This window comes from Bos javanicus, chromosome 17, assembly GCF_032452875.1.
Source record: "Bos javanicus breed banteng chromosome 17, ARS-OSU_banteng_1.0, whole genome shotgun sequence".
NCBI classification, from domain to species: Eukaryota; Metazoa; Chordata; class Mammalia; order Artiodactyla; family Bovidae; genus Bos; species Bos javanicus.
In genome coordinates this window covers 63,222,484-63,241,573 of record NC_083884.1, presented here as the reverse complement: position 1 = coordinate 63,241,573, position 19,090 = coordinate 63,222,484, and the positions used below count along the sequence as shown (strand labels likewise).

General features: G+C 45.7%; 1 protein-coding gene across 1 annotated transcript; it reads left to right on the top strand.

Annotated features, from left to right (window-relative positions):
• Positions 1–4,879: 4,879 nt before the first annotated feature.
• On the top strand, positions 4,880–11,271 carry PLA2G1B (phospholipase A2 group IB). Its single transcript, XM_061385041.1, has 4 exons — positions 4,880–4,997; positions 7,380–7,539; positions 8,234–8,361; positions 11,063–11,271. Exons 1-4 carry the CDS (start codon positions 4,964–4,966, stop codon positions 11,176–11,178), a joined length of 438 nt encoding a protein of 145 aa, XP_061241025.1. The 5' UTR covers positions 4,880–4,963; the 3' UTR covers positions 11,179–11,271.
• The last annotated feature ends 7,819 nt before the right edge of the window (positions 11,272–19,090 follow it).

Here is a 19,090-nt window from a genome sequence, read left to right as displayed (position 1 = left end):
TGAAATAGCCAGAAGAGGTAAATCCATAAGAAATAGAAAACAGATTGGGGCTGGAGGGAGAGGGGCAAAGGGGAATAAACTCAATGGTTAAGGGATTTCCTGTGGGGTGATGAAAATGTCATTAAAGGCGGTGGTGGCATGACATTGTGGGTCTGATAAAAGCCACTGGATTGGTTACTTTGAAATGGTTATTTTCTAATGTGTAAAGGAATTTCACCTCAACAAATTTAAAAACAGAATGGCAGCAGTAACTAGGGTGGTGGTTAATTAAACAGGGAGGGCAGACAGAGGATTCAACACCAGGCAAGGCACAAAGTAAGTGTTTAGTGAATAGTAGCTGCTATGAATCCCAAGGTTCCTCCAGGTGATTGGGGCTCAGCATTGGCTGCCCCCTCCTGGGTGGTCCCTACTGGCTCCCACACTCATTCAACAAATATTCCCTTAGCATCCACTGTGCGCGCATCACTATTAAGAACTGAAAGGGTGACCAATCTGTCCTGCTTTGCCAGGGACTTTTCTGGTTTGAATACAGGAAACTCTGTGTTCCAAGAACCCTTCAGTCCTTGAAGGGGGAAAAAAAAAAATCAGAACAATTAGTCATCTGAAAGGCAGTGATTTCAGTTGGGTGTGTATGCTGCTGTCACTTCAGTCGTGTCCAACTCTGTGCGCCCCCATAGATGGCAGCCCACCAGGCTCCCCCATCCCTGGGATTCTCCAGGCAAGAACACTGGAGTGGGTTGCCATTTCCTTCTCCAATGCAGGAAAGTGAAAAGTGAAAGTGAAGTCGCTCAGTCATGTCCGACTGCAGCCTACCAGGCTCCTCCATCCATGGGATTTTCCAGGCAAGAGTACTAGAGTGGGGTGCCATTGCCTTCTCCGAGTTGGGTGTGTAGGGGGGGGTCAAGTTCTGCTAAAATCTGCAAGAAGGGTAAGAATTAACTAGGCAAGGCTCACATAGGAGGAGCATACCAGCAGGAGAGACAAGCAGTTGCAAAAGCCTTGAAATGGGAGAAAGCACAAGGACTTCAATCAGACAGCTGAGACAAGGCTTCCTGTGGCTGGAGAAGAGGGTATTCCACCCCATTCTGGGCTGAGAGGTAGGTAGGGGCAGAGGAAATTGGGCCTCTAGGCTGATTTTGTTTCTTATAGAAGAGCCATGGGAAGGCGTGAAGGGTTTTAGGCAGTGGGGTGAGAGACTGATGACGTGATGTAATTGGGTTTGGGTTTGAACATGTCATCAGCCCACACCATAGGGAAAAGATTTGAGGAACGCCATTGTGGAGGGAGCACAGGGTCACTGAGGAGGGTGCTGCAACCATCTGGGCAAGGGATGCTGGGGCAGGTACCAGGTATTGGAGGTCGGTGTGGCTTGAGAGCTGGACTTGCAAGGGACTGGACAGGAAAGAGAGTGAGTATGGGGAGAGTTCCCAGGTTTCTAAAGAAGGTCAGCTTCCTCGGTGGGTGTGCTCAGTTTGAGAAATATTTTCAGCTGAGCCCAGATGTACTGGAAACAGACAGAGTGATGAGAGAGGGGGAAGGGAAACAGCCCCTTAAGGTGACCCCAGCCAAGTTAAACCCAGTCCAGTGTTACCTAAGGCTTTCTGGGAACTTCCCAACAGCCCGCATTCGGGGCTCAGTGCCGGATTAAGAGGCAAGAACATGCAGGTTCAAATCCTATTTCCATCACTTTCCAGCTGTGTTGACTTTGAGCCAGAACTTAAGTTCTCTGAACCTGTTTAATCATCTATAAAAATAAGATGACGACAAAAATAATAACTACGTCAGAAGATGGTTGTTAGGATGAAAAACAACGTAACACTCTTTGCCCAGGGCTGAACAGACAGAAGCACTCAGTAAATGGTAGGTGCGCTTAAGCATTTCCTAGAAGCAGGAGCCGTGTCCTCCAGGGGCTGGCCAGGTGTGACCTTGCTAGAGTGTGGGTATGTCATCACCTGAAGGAGTCAAGAAGCTATACTTAGCCATTCTTTCCACTGGACAGTGTGTTTTTCCCAGGCTGGGAGAAGCTGTGCTGTACACACCTGTGCAAGGGCAACAGCGGGTCACGGTGCAGATCCCAAGGGCCTGGTGGGCTATCAGTGACCTCCCAGGCCCATCCCGCTGCCACCTCCGTGTCCCCTGCAGAGGTCTGGATTGTCACATTTATCTCGTCTCTTTCCAGGGGGAGAGGGTTCCAGCAGCAGTCTGACCCCTCTCCCACCAGCTGCTTTGCTTAAGCCCTGGCACAAATTGCACGTGGGAGTTTGTCCAGCCTGCCCTTGTGGAAGACTTCCAGCTGGCTGGGGTCGCGGGGAGAGAAGCAGGCAGGACTAAACCTCCTTCTGGCCTCCAGGGGCCTTTGACATTCCCACCTGCTACTACAATTCCCTGTTGTGAGGTGACATTGCGTTATCATCAGTGCCAGAACCAACTCGCATCCTGCTGTGTGACATTGGGCAGTGACTTAACCTCTCTGAGCCTCCGTCACCTCTGTAAAGTGGAGTTCGTCCTTGGACCTGCCTCAGAGGGCTGTGCCAGGTTCTTAGCATGCAACTTGGACTGTTAGCGGTCAGTAAATGGTAGTTAATACTATTAGCCTTAGAGGATTTTTATAGCATCAGCTACTCCTCCTCCTTCAGATCACCCCCAAACAGGAGCAGTGCCTATTCTCTGCTCTGTTCTCAGCCCCAAAGAACCCAACACAAGAGGGACTTAGCATTTTGTTGGCCACGACTCCCCTTTTCCTGGGCAGCCTTCACTCATTCTGAAGAGGCAGAACCACTTTGCAGGTTGAAGTTGGGTCCTGAGTTAACCCTGTTCTTCTTCCAGGAGCTCTCACAGGTCTCCTCCCTACACCTGTGGGCCGGCCCCGGGACAGGTGCTGTTACACCCTGAGGGGCACTATGCAGTAGAACCTTCTGTGATGATGGAAATGTTCTAAGTTCGTTCTGTTCAAAACCACAGCCTCTGGCCATTTGTAGAACCTTCTATGACGATGGAAACGTTTTAAGTTCGTGCTGTTCAAAACCACAGCGCCTGGCCATTTGTAGCTATCGAACACTTGCAATGTGGCTGGTGGGACTGAAAAGCCAATTTTCAATATTATTTGCTACCTAAATAGCTACTTGTGGCTAATGGTTACCATAGCTATTGGCTACGGTACACTGGTATGCACACTGGCTAATGGACTGATGGAGAATATCTACAGGCAAGTAGGAAGAGATGGGTGATGAAAACCCTGGATCAAATAGGGGCAGAGTCAGGCCCAGGCAAATAAATCCATTCCCCTTTCTGGGCCTGTTTCCCCATCTGCTTACTAAATGCTGTTTCAGTGTTACTGCATTAGCTGAAGGACCTTTTTCTGGGGCTCTTGGACTTGGAATGAAACCAGGAAGCTCTTCCAGACAGATTTCTTCTTTCTTGCCCCCAGTACCTGTTCAAGGGCAAAGTACAGAGCTGGAATCCTGGGGTGCATGCGTGAGCAGAGGTCACAAGAGTCAGAATTATCAATTCTGCTCTGATTCATGTGACATAACCTAACATAACCTTGCCAAGGGCAAATGGAGGTGTCTCAGTGGGAAGAGACAGGTGTGGGTTCAAGTCTTGGCATGGCCATTCCCAGCTTCATCCCAGGCTGAACCTCATCTGGAAGTTCTCATCTGGAAAGCGTTCTCATCCAGAAAGTGCCCAAGATCCATTCCAAGACAAGAGACGATCAAACCCAGCACGGCCGTGGGATGAAAATGACACTTCACCTCTGTGACCTTCCTCCCCGAAACCCATAGCCAACCCCCAGTCTTACCATGAGAAAACATGAGACAAATTCCAAGAGAGGGGCATCTTATGATACACCTGACTAGTATTCCTCAAAATGCCCAGGTCCAGGGGGCTTCCCTGGCAGTCCAGTGGTAAAGACTCAGCACTGCCAATGAAGAGCACATGGGTTTGACCCTTGGTAGGAGCCGCCAGGCTCCTCAGTCCATGGGATTCTCCAGGCAAGAATACTGGAGTGGGATGCAATTTCCTCCTCCAGGAGATCTTCCCAACCCAGGGACTGAACCCATGTCTCCTGCGTCTCCTGCATGGCAGCTGGATTCTTTACCACTAGCACCACCTAGGAAGTCCAAAATAATAATGTCATGTCTTACGAAGTGAATTTCACCTTAAAAAATGTTATATAGACCTTTGATATGACAGTTGTAAAATTCTTTTTATTCTACAAGTCAGATGCAAGCCTTTGTAATTCCCAAGTCCAGGGTTTTCTTACAAATCCGCGGTGGGGGACTGGGAGAGGGAGTGGTATTGCTGGAGTGGGAAAAAAAATTCAAGCTGTGCCTTAGAATCAGATGTCCTAAGTTGGAGCCCCTGCTTAGGGGGCTAGCTGTGTGATCTGGGGCAAGTTGCTTCACCTCTCTGAGCCTGTTTCCTCACCAGCAAAGTGCATGATTGATGGGAACCTTTCAATGAGACCCACAGCCCAGACTCAGGCTCATGAGAGGACCTGGAGGCAATAGTCACTTCCTTCCCATCCCCCTTCTCCCAGTTGTTCAACGGGGTTGACAGCCACCCCTCCACACACACACACACACACACACACACGCACACACACACAGTGTTGAAGCTGGACTGAGTAAAAAGGAGTGGGTAAAAGAAAAAAAAAGAAGAGAAAAAGAAACACACACACACAAAAGGGGTGGGTATGAGGGTCAAAATTCCAAGGTGCGCAACTCCACAAATAATCCCTTTCATTCCAAAGGGTGGATGACAAATACGCACACTACTTCCAAGGACCCCCGGCTGGCAGGGCTTGCTTGTTGCTCAGGATTATTTCTGCAACAGACTCAAGGCCAACTCAGAGTCAGCAGGGAGCAAAGCAAACACGACGGTCTTATCTCAGGGCAGCAGGGCAGCTATAAGGAGGGAGGCCATAGTGACATTAGTTTTTGCTCACCAACCTGACAACAGGATGAGACTCCTGGTGTTGGCTGCTCTGCTCACAGGTAGGCAAGTGCCCTCAGCCCCACCCCTTCCTGCCCTGGGATCTCTCTGCTCAGCAATGGGGGCCAGAGGTCACAGGGATGGCCAGACCTAGGGTCTTTTTCAGGGCTCACCATGGGGCTTAAGAGCTCCCATATTGGGGTCCCCTCAAATCCCCCTCGATGGGCTTTCCAAGTGGCACTAGCAGTAAAGAACCTAGCTGCCAATGCAGGAGACCTAAGACACGAGGGTTCAGTCCCCGGGTTGGGAAGATCCCCTGGAGGAGGGCATGGCAACCCACTCCAGTATTCTTGCCTGGAGAATCCCCATGGACAGAGGAGTGTGGCGGGCAACAGTCCACGGGGTCACAAAGAGCCAGACACGACTGAAGTGACTTAACACACACACACACCAACAAATTCCCCACATCTGGCATCTTCTCCACCTTTAGGTCTGAACTCAGATGACCCATCTCAGAAAGGCTTACCCTCCTTGTCCATCCAAGCTAAGAGCACCTGTTCTCTCTCTCCTTGGAGTGGGCCGCTATTTCCTTCTCCGGGGGAATCTTCATAACCCAGAGATGGAACCTGCATCTCCTGGTGGCAGGTGGATTCTTTACCACCGAGCCATGGCCTTGGTACAAGGGCTTCTCAGTGCCTGTCTTGGCCTGCAGCATGTCTCTTGTTGATTCATTTTTTATCCCACACCCACACCTAAGCACAGACTCCTTGAGAGCGGTGATAGTGCTGTTTGCACCATTTAATGAATGGATTAATAGAATCAGAATTAACTAGAATTCAAATCACACCTCATTCAGCCATTATTCATTCATTCAACATAGATGGTATCAGAGTCTCTAAGGTATCAGGCTCAGGGTTGAGACTGAGGACTCAGCCATGCTCTGTCTGGGGGTATGCTCATGCACTCGAGCAGTACCTCCGTTCAGGTCTGGCCTCTGCAAAGAGCAGAACTGGTGGGATCAGAGAGAAAAAAAGAGGAGGGAAGCAGGAGAGGGGTCCGGAGAGGGGCCAAGGCAGTCAGGCCACTCCTGTCTGAGCACAGCTCCACCACTCCTCTGGGGTCTGCTCCTGGATGTAGCCGCTGTCAGCTGCCACCGTGGAGGCTGCTCTTGAGAGAAAGTGACCAGCTGCCACCCTTCCTGAGTCCTGGAGCCTAAGCACTTGGAGCGACTCCAGTGTCCACAGCATATCAAGGACAGGAAGGGCCAGGCATGGGGCAAAGAGATGACACTAGGGGCTGAAATCACTTAGCACCATCTTTACGGCACCAAATCTCACAGGTAGGGCTCTGCATCGGAAGTAAAGAGGTCCTAGGAACTTACACTGGCAGTCCAGTGGCTAAGACTCTGTGCTCCCAATTCGGGGCCTGGGTTCGATCTCTGGTCAGGAAACTAGATCCCACATGTTGCTGCTTAAAATCCTGCATGCCATGGGCCTCCTCACCATTCTTCACATTCCTGGCCCCCTTCAACCTCGTCATCCCCCAACCCAACCCCCCATTTAGATTCCCTTACTGTGCTTCAATTTTGACACCTTCTAACACAATGTCCGATTCCCATATTTATTACCTTTATTGCTTACTGTTTTTTCCTGCACTAGATCATAAGCTCAAAGAGGTTACAGATTTTTCATTTGTTCACCGATGTGTCTCCAGGGCAGTGACTATCATATAACAGGTGCTCAGTAAATATTTACTGAATAAATAATGGAAATAGCTTTAAATTATCATATATTTGCACAAAAACTAGTACACAAATGTTCACAGCAGCACTATCCATAACAGCCAACAAGCAGAAACAACCCAAATGTCCGTCAAATGAGGAACAACTAAAAAAATGTGATCTGTCCATACAATGGAATATTAATCAGCCATAAAAAGGACTGAAAAGCTGATACCTGTGATAACAAGGATAAAACTCAAATCTTATGTGAAGTGAAAAAAGCCAGTCACAAAAGGCCATATATTGTATGATTCCATTTACACAAAGTGTTCAGAATAGGCAGTTCCATAGAAACAGAAAACAAATTAGTGGTTGCCAGAAAGGAGGGGAGAAAGGGGAGTGATTGTTGATGGGCAGAGGGCATCATTTGGGGGTGATGAAAATGTTGTGGAATTAGTATTGATGGTTGCACAATTCTGTGAATATACTAAAAACCACTGAATTGTGTGCTTTGGTTAAAATGGTGAGTTTCATGTTTTGTGAGTTGTTTAGAAAATGCCTACTCGCTTTACCAGGTTCCTGTACCCAGCTCTTTTCAGAGGAGGCAGCTGATGGGGGGTCAGGGGGACAGCATGGGGCCTGAGAGGGCAAGCAGGTAGTAAGGTCCCTGGGGCGCCGGCAGCCAACCAGGACATATTTGAACTCTGGCTATGTCCTCCTGCAGTGGGCGCTGGCCAGGCCGGCCTCAACTCGAGGGCGTTATGGCAGTTCAACGGCATGATTAAGTGCAAGATCCCCAGCAGTGAACCATTGCTGGATTTCAACAACTATGGCTGCTATTGTGGTCTGGGTGGATCAGGGACCCCTGTGGATGATCTGGACAGGTGAGTTGCCCTGCCGGGGAAGTATCCCTGAGATGGAGGGAGGGCAGAAGACAAAGGTCAAACAAGACACAAAAAAAAGGGGAGGGGGGAAAGATTTGCCTATTTGCTAAAGTAACACATGTTCACCTCTTAATTGAGGGGAGCGAGGGGAAAGCTGAAGGTTGGCAGGGGAGGGTGTGTGTGTGTGTGTGTGTGAGCTGAAGGTTGGCGGGGGAGGGTGTGTGTGTATGAGCTGAAGGTTGGCAGGGGAGGGTGTGGGTGTGTGTGTGAGCTGAAGGTTGGCGGGGGAGGGAGGGAGGGTGTGTGTTTGAGCTGAAGGTTGGCAGGGGAGGGAGGGAGGGTGTGTGTGTGGGTGGGTGTGTGGGTGTGTGTGTGTGTGTGGGTGTGTGTGAATGCTGCCCTCTAGTGGCAGGACTTTACAGCACAAACGATCACTGCAAAGATTCAATCTTCCAGCTGGAGTGAAACCATCACTGCCTCTTGTGCTGTATAGGCTTGTGCTGTATTCCTGCAACCATTTAAAAATCATCTTCAATAAACATGAGGAAAAGACTTACTGTTTTCAAGCCACAGGACCAGTACCTCTCAGAGCAGGTCATCTAAAACAGCCCCACCTGTTCCAAGGGAGCAAGTTCAGGCTGACGTGCTGCCCTACCCATGCTCCTGCCTCAGCTCTGTTCCTCCCCTTCTCCAGGTGCTGCCAGACACACGACAACTGCTACAAACAAGCCAAGAAACTGGACAGCTGTAAAGTCCTCGTGGACAATCCCTACACCAACAACTACTCCTACTCATGTTCTAACAATGAGATCACCTGCAGCAGTAGGTTTACCCTCTTGTTGGCTCTTGTTAGCGGGCATGGAGGGAAATAATAGTAATGATAGCCATCACTGACTGATCATTTTCTTGGTGCCAGGCAGTATCTCCTTTAATCCTTGAAACACCTGTATGGAATAGGTACTGTTATTATCCCCATTTTACAGATGAGGAAACTGAGGCTCAGAAGCCTGGACAAATTGTCCAAGGGCACACAGTCCCATAAATGGTAGTGTTTGGTTTTTGAACATAGGTCTATATCACTCCAAAACCTCTGCTTTTAACTGCCAGGCCATACTGCTTTGTTTATTTCATAAAAAGAGCTTAGAACTCCCACATATCAGGCTTTCATTATGTGCATATGTGATAGGTCTTATTAAGCCCATTTTACAGGTTAGGAAGCTGAGGCCCCAAAGTAGTCACTTGCTCCAAATCACAACCTATGAGTGGTAGGGCCAGCATTTGAACTCGGTTGCTTCTGATTTTAAAGGCTCGGGTCTTAACCACTAAGTTATACAGCGTTCATGATGAAACATGTCCCTCCATGAAGACAGTTCTGGAGAGCAAGACAATTCAGAGAGGTGTAGGGTTCTGTCTTGTGAGACCAGCATTCTAAATTTTCATTGCCCTTAATTTTGCAATCACAGATACATCCCAATTTTTGAAAATTGTACTAACAACACTGGAATCACCATAGTCCAACTCCCAAAATGCCAAGAAAAGACTGACCTGGCATCCCATCACCCTAAGAAATAAAGTTTCATGACTCTATTCCTTTTAACCAGGGATCCAACCCCTGCAGAGGAACCGCAGAGTATGCTGGACCACCAGGGAATTCCTTCAACCTGTTCCTTTAAATCATATACACATTTTCTCCATCTCTCCAGCATTTTCTCTTTTCTCTCTGCTTTATTTTCTCCACTGAATTTCCTAATAGCTGACATATTAATGTTATTCCTTCATTTGCTGTCTCTCCAATAGAAAGGATTCACAAGATCAGAGGTTGTCTGTTCTCTTTATGGCTGTGTCCCCAGAGTCTAGATCAGAGCTTGGAATCATGGGTGCTCTCGATGTAAATGTTTGATGAATGCAGTCTAGATACAATCTTGCATTCTGTGTTTTTCTCACTTATCACTTTATGACCATGTTTCCATGGTCTCACAGTCTTCCTTATTACTTCTTTCAAAGCTGCATAAAATAGCTTCATTTGCTTACAGAGTCCCTGGTAACAGAGATTTCAGTTGTGCTCTACTTCAGAAAGCCAGATATACAGAAAATCATATTTTTGCCCTGAAACTTGATCAGTAAGAATTTCTTTCTATGGATTCTGGACTCCTTTACTAATCTGCTGAAAGCTATAGACACTCTCCCCAGGGAAACACACACACCACGCATACATGTTTGCAAATAATTTATTTTTAATGCAACTGTCTTCTTCCCCTACAAGCTAGTCAAGAAGCCTTCAGCATAAGACACTGATTCAAATTATAAACAATAACTTGCTAGACACACACTACTATGTATCAGTTCAGTTCAGTTGCTCAGTCGTGTCCGACTCTTTGCGACGCCATGAATATAAAACAGATAAATAACAAGGACCTATATAGCACAGGGAACCATATTCAATATCTTGTAATAACCTATAATGGAAACTAGTCTGAAAAAGAAAATATAAATGTATAACTGAATCACTTTTGCTGCACACCTGAAACTCAGACAACACTGTAAATCGACTCAACTTCAATAAAACAAAATTAAAAGAAAAAAAACTCGCTAAATAATTCTCATTATGCACACTTTATAATCTAACTAAGCACTAATTTATGCTTAATGAGTGGTTGAGGAAAACATTCATGATTTTTAAAAGAAAGGAGTAGAGAAACAAAACCTTAATAAGATTATTGAAGGTAAGCAGATATACATAATAAATTATGGATAATAAAGCTGAAATGCATTTTATCTGCGTTGCTTCTTTTGGTTACAAATGTAAATGAGGTCAAAATAATATAATATCAAATTCTCCAGTAATGTATGTCATAGAAAGCAGAAGGCATCTATAATCCTAATACCCTAGAAAACCAGTTATATATATTGCACTTCAGATTTTTTCAGCATATACTATGCACTTTTTACTGTTAATAAAATATCTTGGAAACATTTCCACATATAGACACAATTATTTTCAACATCTCTATAATACTCTATTGTAAGGATATTCTGTAATCTTAAGAATATGTGCTTTAAAGTAGAGAAATTGGCTTACAAAACTTCACTAAGTTGAAATGTAAAATATTTTGCTGCCTTGAGTATGTGTTTTAGTATTTCCCATACGATTTGCAGTTGCTTATCTATGTTATCAGTGCTCTGTGGTTATATGGGTTTTAAGAGCAGTGAGTTCATTTATAAGTGTGAAACAGAGAATATCCCAAAAGCAGCTATCGTACCTTAGGATCACCAGATAAAACAGGCTGCCCAGTTAAAACTCGATTATCAGATGGACAAGAAATGATTTTTTTTAAAGTCTGTGTCCCAAATAGTGCATTTATTGTTGATCTGAAATTCCAGTATTTTTATTTGCTTTATCTGTCAACCCTAAATTTGCACCAGTGGAATTGCCAGCAAATCATTTCATTTCATTCTTCCTGCCCCTGGATCGTACAAAGCATGAACAGCCTTGACTCAGTCCTCTGTTCTTGCTCTATTCCAGGCGAAAACAATGCCTGTGAGGCCTTCATCTGCAACTGTGACCGCAATGCCGCCATCTGCTTCTCAAAGGTGCCATACAACAAGGAGCACAAGAACCTGGACAAGAAGAAATGCTAGATCTGAGTATCTTCCTGGGAAATTAGGATTCCCTTTGGGCCCCATGGCTTTGACCTTATACCATGTCCTCCAATAAAGCACCCATTGAAAGGCCTCCTGCTTGGAGATTGTTTTATTCTCTGCCTACTGAACATGACTAAATTTCTTCCTGGTTCTTTGGGAGCATCATTCGTTCCAGACCTGGAAGTTGAATTAGAGGGACATTTCTAGGAAGTGAGTACCACAAGACCTGAATAATGATTAATAACCACGGATTATTTACTCTGCACCTGAACTGTGTGTCTCTAGATTCTCTGGGCAGCCCTATAAGATTTAGACACTATTAGCAAATTCTATTTTTCTAAGCTGAGCTTCAGTAAGAAAGGTCATTCACCCACCGAGAGAAATGCATCTGGTAAAGAGCAAGGAAGGGATCTGAAGCCAGACAGTCCAACAGAACATCGGCTCTTAACCATACCCTGCCCAGCCTGAGGCAGTGGGCTCTTCGCTTTGAGTCAGACCTGCCCTCCCTGTTTCTCTGTCTTTTGCTTCCAACCGTGTTCAACCATTTTTTTTCTATAATTCCTTTCTAAACTCTACAAAGCCTTCACCACAGTCTACAAGCTGGTGTGTGTGTGCGCGTGTGTGTGTGTGTGCACGCATGCACACGCGCGTGCACATGCACGCACGGGAGAGAGAATTCTGGGAGAGCGAGAGGAATTCTGAGTGAGGGAGGCTGTGAGGGAATTCTGAGAGATGAAGGGTATGAGACAATTCTGAGACAAGGAAGGTGAGAGGGAATTCTGAGAGAAGGAAGGTGAGAAGGAATTCTGAGAGGAGAGTGAGAGAGAGGAAATTCTGAGGAAGGGAGGATATGAGGAAATTCTGGGAGAAGGAGGCCGAGAGGGAATTATGAGAGAAGGAGGGTATGAGGAAATTTGAGTGAGGGAATTCTGAGTGAGGAAATTCTGAGAGAAGTAGAGTGAGAGAGAAATCTGAGTGAGAGAGGGTGTGAGGGATTCCTGAGAAAAGCTGGGTGAGAGGGAATTCTAAGAGAAGGTGGGTGAGAGGAATTCTGAGGAAGGGAGAATGCACTGTGCTTAGTCACTTCAGTCGTGTCTGACTCTCTGCGACCCTCCATCAGGCTCATGTGTCCATGGGATTCTCCAGGCAAGAATACTGGAGTGGGTCGCCATGCTTGTCTCCTGCGTTGACAGGGAGGGATGGATGAGACAGCCCGAGGGAGGGATGGAGAGAGGGAATTCTGAGAGAAAGAGGGTGTGAGGGATTTCTGAGAGAAGGAAGATGAGAAGGAATTTGTACAAGCTGATTTTTTACATCATAGTCTTAAAGTATAATTAACAATAATAATTTCTACCTCTTGAGCACTTACGATATATTACTGTGCTAAATGTTTTCTGTGTCTCATCTCTTTAAGTGTTCAAACCAGTTCTTTGAGATCCATACAGCTGCCTCCAGTTTATGGGTGAGGAACTAAAAATTCAGGTAAGTCAAGTCACTTGCCTGAGATCACACAAATGGCAGAGTCAGGATTTGACCAGATGTGTCTCTTTGGTGGGTTTCCCTGGTGGTGCTAGTGGTAAAGAACCCAGTTGCCAATGCAGGTGACATAAAAGACACGGGTTCAATCCCTGGGTTGGGAAGATCCCCTGGAGCAGAGCATAGCAACCCACGCCAGTAACAGGAGCCTGGCAGGCTACAGTCCACAGGGTCACAAAGAATCGGACACAACTGAGGCAACTTAGGAAGCATGTTAACTCTCCTTGACAACGCCTGAGCCGTTAACCACTAAGTCACTCAGCCAGGTTTCTCTACAAAAGTTTATTACTACACTGGCAATGAAATTCACCACAGAGAGTGGAGAAGGGCACAGAAGAGAACTGAATTGGAAAAACAAAGATGAGAAAGGACCACGTGGACTATGAAAAGCCATGACTGAGCAGTTTTAAACCACTGGAGACTAACAGAATACACACTATCGGGTGTGTGGTAGGCAGCAAAGGAGTGCATGTGGATTCATCTTTGGTCCCAACTTCTCCTTCATTTCATTCCTCCATTCAAAGAATATTTATTCAATACTCACTCTGGGCCAGACACTGCACAAAATGCTGAGGATACAATGTATCTGGGATTGGCCTGAAGACAATGATTTATTGTTAGTAGCTGCCATCAGTTTTTGAGACTTTTTTTTTCTCCTTGCTTGTCAACTGGCATATGCTGTGTAACATATGCTATGTTCTACCTTCCAGACTGTGCCATGCATTTTGCACAATTACCTCCTCACCCTCACAACAGCTCTATAGTTGAAGGTATTATTACCTCCCCATTTTACAGATGAAGAAACTGACTCAAAGAGGCAAGTCATCTGTCAAAGGTCACCCTCTCATAGATGGTATAGCTGACACTGGAACCCAAATCTGGTCATTTAGAGGAAAAATGCCATCACATCGAGAATTGCTGAAGGTAGAGTGCGGTGTCTTAATCACTTTCATAACTCTGTCTGCCTGGTACTGTACTTGATATATACAGCACTCAATGAATAATTGCCGAATGCTGAATGAAGTGTTGGTCATTAGTGCTCAGCACCTTTTCCGCAGGCAAGAATGGGACTATTTTCAAAAGGAAATTCATCATTTAGGTTGAATGTCTATTTTATACATACTGTGCTACAGTATCATTGCAAGGGACAAATAATTAAATTAGACCTGACCTCGGCCTTCAAAGAACTGTAAAGTTCATTTTTTTGTTGTTGTTTTGTTTTAACTTTTTAGCTGCCTGTCTTGAGGGATCTTAGTTACCCAATTAGAGACTCAACCGAGTGCCCCGAGTTGGCAGGGAGGAGTCTTAACCATTGGACCGCTCCGGAAGTCCCTATAAATATCTTCTTTCAATGGAAGGACACTGCAAGTCCCTGTTTGGATGAAAGAAAAATATTTTAGGGGACTGTTTCTGATTCCTATTTTTTTCGGTGGATAAACAACAGAGTCCCCTGAGTACTCAAGCTGGGATCTAAAAATACTCTCTTACGCAAAATCCTACCTCTTTTTATTATCCCAAGGGTTGGGGGAGTGAGAACTCCTGTAACATATTCCTGTAACAATCTTAATGAGCATCTGCGGGGTGCTTACTACAGGAAACGAAATACCGGAAACACTGTTACAACGGCTGGGATGATTTAAATGAATAAACACATAAACTGGACCGAGAGTAATGCGATGTCAGGATTAGGTATAATCTCAGAAGCTACAGTATCTTCACAGAGCTTGGCACATCACACACGTTCATTAAATAGTCTTTCACTGAAGGTACAGCGACACTCAACCATTTGCCGCAAACGAAGAAAAACCACGTGGCCTTATTTACCTTTTCTGATCACGTGATCGTGTGCTCCCAGGCCTGCCAATTCGCTGGCCACACTCCAGGATGGAGGATTTCAGTAGCAAATGTGACTGGCTTTCTTATGGCCACGTGGCTCTAGGCTCCTCTTTTCTATTGGTGAACACTGGCCCAGCCCCAGCCTACCGCCGCTTACCCCGGGCCCCGGCCCCGCCCCTCTCGCGTGAGGGTAGAGGGTGTGGGCGAGCCAGCGCAGGCGCAGTGGTCGGTGTCCGTGGAAGGTGGGGTTGAGTTCTACAGAATCCCGCAGCAAGGACAGAGTAGGCGAGTCAAATGTGAGAAAAGGGTGAACTACACTCTGGGTCTCTCATTCTCTACATACATGCGCCTGCTTCTACATTCCCTCTGCTGGGAACACCTCCATTGCGTTTATCCTTGGTAGGCATCGAGGGGACCAGGAAAGTCAGTCAGTTCAGTTCAGTCGTGCGACTCTTTGCGACCCCATGGACTGCAGCACGCCAGGCTTCCCTTCCATCACCAACTCCCGTAGTTTACCCAAACTCATGTCTGTTGAATCGGTGAAAGTGAAAGAAAGTGAAAGTGAAGTCGCTCAGTCGTATCCGACTGTAGCCTACCAGGCTCCTCTGTCCATGGGATTTTCCAGGCAACAGTACCGGAGTGGATTGCCATTTCCTTCTCCAGGGGATCTTCCCAACCCAGGGCTCGAACCCGGGTGTCTCACATTGTAGACAGATGCTTTACCGTCTGAGGCACCAGGGAAGTCTATTGAATCGGTGATACCATCCAATCATCTCATCCTCTGCCGTCCCCTTCTCCCCCTGCCTTCCATCTTTCCCAGCATCAGGGTCTTTTCCAGTGAGTCAGTTCTTTGCATCAGGTGGCCAAAGTGTTGGAGTTTCAGCTTCAGCATCAGTCGTTCCAATGAATATTCAGGATTGATTTCCTTTAGGATGGACTGGTTTGATGTCCTTGCAGTCCAAGGGACTCTGAAGAGTCTTCTCCAACACCACAGTTCAAAAGCATCAATTCTTTGGCTTTCAGCTTTCTTTATAGTCCAACTCTCATATCCATACATGACTACTGGAAAAACCATAGCTTTGACTAGACGGACCTTTGTTGGCAGAGTAATGTCTCTGTTTTTTAATATGCTGTCTATGTTGGTCGTAGCTTTTCTTCCAAGGAGCAAGCAACTTTTAATTTCATGGCTGTAGTCACCATCTGCAGTGACTTTGGAGCCCCCTAAAATAAATTCTCTCACTGATTCCATTGTTTCCCCATCTATTTGCCATGAAGTGATGGGACCGGATGCCATGATCTAAGTTTTCTGAATGTTGAGCTTTAAGCTAACTTTTTCACTCTCCTCTTTCACTTTCAAGAGGCTCTTTAGTTCTTCTTTGCTTTCTGCCATAAGGGTGGTGTCATCTGCATATTTGAGGTTATTGATGTTTCTTGCAGCAATCTTGATTCCAGCTTGTGCCCAGCATTTTGCATAATGTGCTCTGCATATAAATTAAATAAGCAGGGTGACAATATACAGCTCTGATGTATCCCTTTCCTGATTTGGAACCAGTCTGTTGTTCCATGTCCAGTTCTAACTATTGCTTCTTGACTTGCATACAGATTTCTCAGGAGGCAGATAAGGTGGTCTGGTATTCCCATCTCTAAGAATTTTCCACAGTCTGTTGTGATCCACACAGTCAAAAGCTTTGTTGTAGTCAATAAAGCAGAAGTAGCCACTGGACCACCAGGGGAGTCCCTCTTAAGACAAAACAGGTACACAATAAGGAAAAGTGGCTCTGGGGGAGATCCGAGTGAGTCTACTCAAAGGAGCACTCAATAGAAGACAAAGGTTTTGGCAGATGGAATGGCTTCTCACCTCACCTTCCCACCCACCTCCCATATCCTAGTGATAATGGCTGACATTTGCTCACTCTGCCAGGCACTGTGCTGTGAGCTATACATGCTTCATTAACTTGTTTAATCTTCATAGCCACCCAATGAAGTAGCTCCTATTATCCTCGTTTATAGAAACTGAAAATTAGATAAAATCAACTTGCCCAAGTTCACCTAACTACTAATTAGCAAGACAGGGTTTTGGAAATCCAAGTCTGCCTGTATCCTAAGAGTTTCAGTGCATTGCTGTATTCCTTCTCTAATAAGAAGAAAGACTCTGCTTTCTTGGATGAGTTTAAATTTCTTTTTGTTCATGTGACATAAAAATTAAGGAATCAGGGTCATTCCTGGTTGCCCAGAGGCTAAGACTCTGTGCTCCCAATGCAGGAGACCTGGGTGCAATCCCTGGTCAGGGAGCTAGATCCCACGTGCTGCAACTAAAGATTCTACATGCCACAACTAAGACCTGGAGCAGACAAATATTTAAAAAAAAATTAAGGAAACAATCTGGACATCAGAGGACCATCTTGAATCTCAACAAGAATAATATATCTGGAATTAACTATTACAGCTGGCAGCAACCTTTGCTCTTCCTTGGAGCAGAGTGAACAAGTCATCTTGATTTTAGCACTGCAAGCCCTGCATCAGGAAACTCCTTCAGTACTGGAAAATCTGGGATGGCTGGTCACCCTACCTAGGAGTGTTGCATTTTCTATCCATCCTGCCTCTGATCCTCTCAGGAAACATTTGGCATCCAATGAGGATTGACCTTGATGCATGCACAAGCATCTCTGGTGGGGTCAACCGAGCTGATACGTTGTAAAATACTTTGCACAATGCTTGGGATATAGCGTGTTCAACAAATGCTATTATTTAAGGGAGAGCCGAGAGGATACTCAGTTTTAACATCGTGAAAGGAGTATGAGTTAGTGGGAAGGAGATTTGAGTATTCTGTGCTTGTTTGCCTTCATGACTTCTACTTATGAAAACCGTGAGGACTTCCCTGATGATACAGTGGATAAGAATCTGCCTTGCAATGCCGGGGACACAAGTCCAATCCATAGTCTGGGAATGACCTCACATGCCTTGGGGCAACTAAAGCCCATGGGGCCCAGGTACTGAGTCTGAGCTGAAAAGCTTGTGCCCTGCAGCAAGAAGAGCCACAGCAATGAGAAACCTGAACACCACAGAGAAGAGTAGCCTCCACTCACTGCAACTAGAGAATGCCTGTGTGTAGCAATGAAGACCCAGCACAGCCACAGTAAATAAATTAATTAAAAAGCAAACCATATAATACAACTGTGATAGCAGAGTTGTGGAAGCAACTAGGAAGGATATGAGTGAAAGTCACAGCCAAAGCTGGATGAATGCAGTTAGAACCATGTAACCAGGGCAGCGACAAGCTGACAGCACCCGCTAGTAGAAGTCTGTTAGTCCAACTCAGGGCACTTAGAGCGGGTTGGGAACTGCAAAGCTAGAAGAAAGCAAAAGATGCAAAGTAAGAGACATGAGAAGCATCAGCTTCAGGAAATGCCAGGTTCCTCTTGAGGCAAATTTTTTTTGCAAAGAATTCATTTCCAGAGGAAATACAACCAAAACAAACATTCCTAAGGCCCTCAAGACTTGGTTTCATGAATCATGCCAGCATTAGGTGATAAAAGAGCCTGACCTCTCTCCCTGGCAGCCTAACCTGGTCTCCACTGCCCACATTGTTACCATTCTTGGCCAGGGGTGCTGTTGACTTCCACTTCAGGCTAACTTCCTACTAACTGGAATCTTCAGAGAGGTAGGAATCACTGCTGTCTAAAAGAACAGGGAGGAAGATCTACCTGGATTCTAGTCCTGGCTCTTTAAAAACTGTGGCCTTAGTTAAGTCTGGATCTTAGACAAAGTGAATCGGGGATGGACTAAATTTTCTCTCCTATCATTTCATGCCTGACTCTGTGACATCTTTTGGTAAGGAATGAGGGTGGGCGAGATAACACATCTTTTGTGAGCCACTTGAGAACAAGGAGCTGTATCTTTGTAGCCTTAGTAGATAAATACACTGTTGGTCAGTAACCATTTATGAGATTCATGGCGGGGAATGGCTTGGAATTCAAAAGACCCAGATTTGAATGCAATTATTGGTAGTACCGACTTTCAGTAATTGAGCAAATCTCGTTCAGAGCATCTTAGTATCTCTAGATGCAAAAAAGCTGGAGTGAGATTTACAACAACCTTACGCCTCTCCAGCATTAATGGATGGTTATGAGCAAACATATTGTGCAGGTGAAAAGAAAGCTATGTGTTTTCAATATCTTGGGTTATCCCAGTTAACTGAAATTTGCTTCCTAGGCAGATGCAGGATAAATGTATATTGCTTGCCCCAATTTCAGACAAAAGACTATCCAGAATAGGCTGTGAATCTTTCACCTGCCTCACTTTTTGATGAGATTGTGCAGAAAGCTTTAGCGTAGGACGATGATTCTCTCTGGCTAACACAGTAATCAAACAAGGCTTGCTGCTTCCCTCAGCAGAAACAAATCAATTTAAGAACCCACTTGGGAATTCACTGTTTCCTCTCTACAGACCAGGTTCAAGGCCCGTCTCATTCCAGCAGCTGAAATCAAGCAGAAATCCTTAGAGAACTGGGTCATCAAGCTACATTCATTTTCAGCTG

Coding starts and splice junctions, on each gene's coding strand:
- PLA2G1B (XM_061385041.1), top strand. CDS start 4,964: ATGAGACTCCTGGTGTTGGCTGCTCTGCTCACAG. Junction 7,540..8,233: donor CCTGTGGATGATCTGGACAG/GTGAGTTGCCCT, acceptor CCCCTTCTCCAG/GTGCTGCCAGACACACGACA. Junction 8,362..11,062: donor CAATGAGATCACCTGCAGCA/GTAGGTTTACCC, acceptor GCTCTATTCCAG/GCGAAAACAATGCCTGTGAG.